At 38.5% G+C, this 3904-nt stretch overlaps 1 protein-coding gene across 1 annotated transcript in view; it reads left to right on the top strand.

Moving 5' to 3' along the window:
* The window catches only part of LOC106811412 (prefoldin subunit 6-like), an 8030-nt gene extending 4464 nt beyond the window's left edge, over positions 1-3566 (top strand). Inside the window, exons 3-4 of the mRNA XM_014815000.1 lie at positions 1915-2039; positions 3046-3566. Coding sequence (XP_014670486.1) covers positions 1915-2039; positions 3046-3166 — 246 coding nt within the window. The 3' untranslated portion in view covers positions 3167-3566. The remainder of the gene's footprint in view (positions 1-1914; positions 2040-3045) is intronic.
* Positions 3567-3904: the final 338 nt, after the last annotated feature.

Raw genomic sequence — 3904 nt, 5'->3', positions numbered from 1 at the left:
TGGATGTCGGGGGGGGGGGATCGTGAAAAGGACTGAGGATGACAAATTTGGGGGGTCAAGGGTCAAAGGTCAAGATGTGTATACGGAGGGGAATATTTTCCCCTTAACTTAAGGTATAGGAGGAAATACGGAATTGCGGCACAAATCTTAATGGCTTGACCTATGCTCTGAATATTCGGTGTATAGTGTGATGGGCAGGAAACCCATCACCAGTGCGAAATTAGAGGTCACAGGTCAAAGGTCAGTGGGGGAAAAGGTCAGATATCAGGCATTTTCTGAGGACATGGCCTAATGGACAGAGTGAAAAACTTTTTTGTTTCAGTGCTGACCTACCATTTTGATCACTTTATTGAAAGGACCATGAAATGTGCTTTCCACTGACGTGCGAAGAGTAAGTGTCTGATAACCTTTTGACCCACAAGAGGAGGGTTAAACATGGATTCCTGAACTGCCTCAATGATGTCACAGGGTTCTCATATTCATGGCACAGCCATAATCTAGAAAGCCAATAAGCCTGGATAGCCAAACACCTACAGCACAGGCGTCACGGCTCAAAGGTCATTGGATCGAATCCCATCAGATTTTTTATTATTTACCTGTTTTCTGTATTTTTCTATCTTTATCCATTTAACAATTTTTTCCCAATTAATGCAAATATTTACATGATATATTTACAATAATTTAATAACAACAAATAATTTTTACAACAATAAATGTATAAAAAAAAAATAGGGTTAGGGTTCAGGGTCGTGGTCGGCATATGTTTCCATGTTCCAAAGTATGGTCGTGACGTACACTGACGTCACGCACAAACTCGGCTATCTCCGAAGTTGAATGCATACAGCCTGCTGATGGTGCTGGTGGTTGCGTGCTATGCCCTACTCCCTAACCCTAACCCTAACCCTAACCCTAACCTTAATTAAATTTAATTAACACTAATAAATTTAATTTAATTAAAAAAAAATGTAATAAAAAATTGTAAATAAATCATGTAAATATTTGCGTTAATTGGAAAAAAATAGTTAAATCGATAAAGATAGAAAAAAAAACAGATGGGATTCGAACCAACGACCTTCAGAAGTAACGGCCGCCGGCGTACGAGCTCGGCTATTCAGCGTCATTGGAATAATATATTATGGATGTGCCATGCATACTGTACATGGATGTGCGTGCGTGATAGGTCTATGGTGGTGGATAGCCACTGACGTCACGACCATACTTTGGAACATGGAAACATATACCCACCTTAAGGGTCACAATGCACCATAAAACAGGAGTTTCAGGCATGCGATTTATATCAACCAATGGGATTTGGGAAGTATGCAGAATGCAGAAGGTTGCTGAAATGATGTGTACGCAACTGCGTATCTGCATATCTGCGCCTAACAAAGGTGTCACTACGCATGACTTAAATGTTACGTTTATAACCGTAGCAACAGACCTCAGATGAGCCCAGACGCGGCAGTCTGCGGCTCTTGTTTACTGTTTGGGATGGGATGGCATGGCATGGCATGGGATGGGATGGCGTGGGTTGGGATGCGGTGCGATGGAATGGCATGGGATGGCATGGCATGGGAAGCGATGAGATGGGATGGGATGGGATGGGATATGGGATGGGATGGCATGGCATGGAATGGGATGGATGGATGGATGCATGGATGGATGCATGGATAGACAGATAGTTAGATTTTTGGGGGTATTTTCCTCTCAACCAAGCGGTCACCAACTGAGTAATGCCACTGATTTTCCCGGGCAACGCCGGGTATCCCGCTAGTATAATATATATATATATATACATTTTATATTGCACCAGTTGATATCATGGTCAATAATGTGAAAGTAGTGTAAAGTCCTAAAATTTGATATATGCTTTCAGCTTTTCTAATGAGTTTCTTTTTCATGTTTTACTAACAGGAGCTGAATCTACTAAAGCCAGATGCAACTGTGTACAAAATGATAGGCCCTGTGTTAGTTAAACAGGACCTAGAAGAAGCGAAACAGACTGTCAGCAAACGAATAGAGTACATTACCGGTGAAATGTATGTATACACATTATTTTTAGTTGCACATGTAAACGAAACACTAAAGTTGGTGTCTTTACAGAATATCATTTTTAGCTCACCTTGACATCGTCAAGATGAGCTATTGCCATGGGTCGTCGTACGTCGTAGGTCCGTCTGTCCGTCAACATTTGGCTACGGTCAATGATAACTTGAGAACAGTTTGACCCACATGTTTCAAATTGCATACAGTTGTTACTCCTATGGGAGAGATGTGAACGTCCTATTTTGGAGCACGCCAGTCGACCTACTTTCGAGCCACGCCCACCTTTTGGAAAAAATGAAAATGGCCATCTAGATTCATTCGATTTTGTTAAATTTACCTACCTACCTACCTAATCATACCTATGTGTAATATTGTGTTTTATATTCTTCGTTACAGTAATTTGACTGGAATATTGTATTGTTATTATTTGCGCGATAATCGAAAACCAAAATGGCGATCATTTAGGCGTAGCGCCATCTCTCGCCTAGATTTCAGACTTCCAGATCTGAAACATTTATTTTCACATCAAAACTAACCCTGAAACAAAACAGTGAAATTTCTATTAGTATAAAACAGGGAATAAGGACATTTGATCACATTTCGGTCCGTCATAAATGAAACACTTACCAAATTTTAAATATCATCTCCCTCTTCTATCACACCCAAGGTGAGCTATAGTGTCATTGACACTTTCATTTAAGAACGTAAGCGAAATATTGTAATGCGTTTCTAAATAGATGATTTTTGGTTGAAGCTTGTAAATGGAATAATTTAGTGGTTTTTTCTGGATAGATTATTCTTTGTTAAGAATGTCAATGAAATTCTGAAATATTTTTCTGAGTATATTATTTTTTTGTTAAGCTATCAGCTTGTCTTTCATCTGCAGATTTATCAGCTGTTATAGTAATGCCTGGGATATCATTAAAGATGAGGATCTCCTGTCACTCGACATGACAGTATCTTAACTCTTCTTACCAGCAAAGTTTTTTTCTCTTACAGTAAACGAGTCGACACGACAACAAAAGAGTTAGAGAAGAAGCAGGAGAGCCACAGAGATACTCTATCCAAGCTTCAACAGCAGTTTCAACAGGCACAAGTTAAAGCAGCAATGAAATCTTAGTCACAGTTAGTTACATCTATCTTTGTTCTGTTATCTTTCTTCCTCTGCTACTGCTAATGAATATCTGTATAGATTTTGTTATAAAGTTTGTGAATCAGTCAACCAAATCATCAAAATTTTGATTTTTAAAAACTTCTGTTTTTACTTTAAAAAACTAATAGTATGATTCGTCTACAATAATAACATGTGAATTGTGATTGGTTTGATCTGCTGAGCATGTGGGTATTGAACATGTTTCACTCATGCATCAAATTGGTAGCAATAATATCAACTTTATTGAGGTGGATATCCAAAAAGCTTTTGATCCATTCCGGTGTGGCATGTCAGTATATGGAACCCTCTTTTTAAAAGGGATTAACATTATGAGTGTTATTAAAATAATGTTTTCAACTCACAAATATGTGTTTATACATCATTCATTAAATCTAGACCATGTTGCTGGTATTACTTAATACTTATGAACTTTTTCATATTAAAAAGAACAAACGTCATAATTTAGAACCTCTGTACACTGAGAAAAAACAGTAGCTCAGTGTGCGCTTTTCCCCAGATATTCATTCATATTTCTATCCTCCCTGTGGCCAGACTGTTTTCCCTGTATAATGGCAATATGCTAGCGCTTGTAGCTTGGCGGTCATTTATTCAACGTTGCCTGATATGTTAGATCTTGTTCAATCACAGCTGAACATGTGGTGGTTTTCTCACCTTTGTTGATGGCCTAGATTTCCTTTTGTTTCG

The sequence above is a fragment of the Priapulus caudatus genome, unplaced genomic scaffold (assembly GCF_000485595.1).
Source record: "Priapulus caudatus unplaced genomic scaffold, Priapulus_caudatus-5.0.1 Scaffold536, whole genome shotgun sequence".
Lineage (NCBI taxonomy): Eukaryota > Metazoa > Priapulida > Priapulimorpha > Priapulimorphida > Priapulidae > Priapulus > Priapulus caudatus.
The sequence above is the reverse complement of the archived record's forward strand: the minus strand, read 5'-3'. Positions and strand labels throughout refer to the sequence as shown.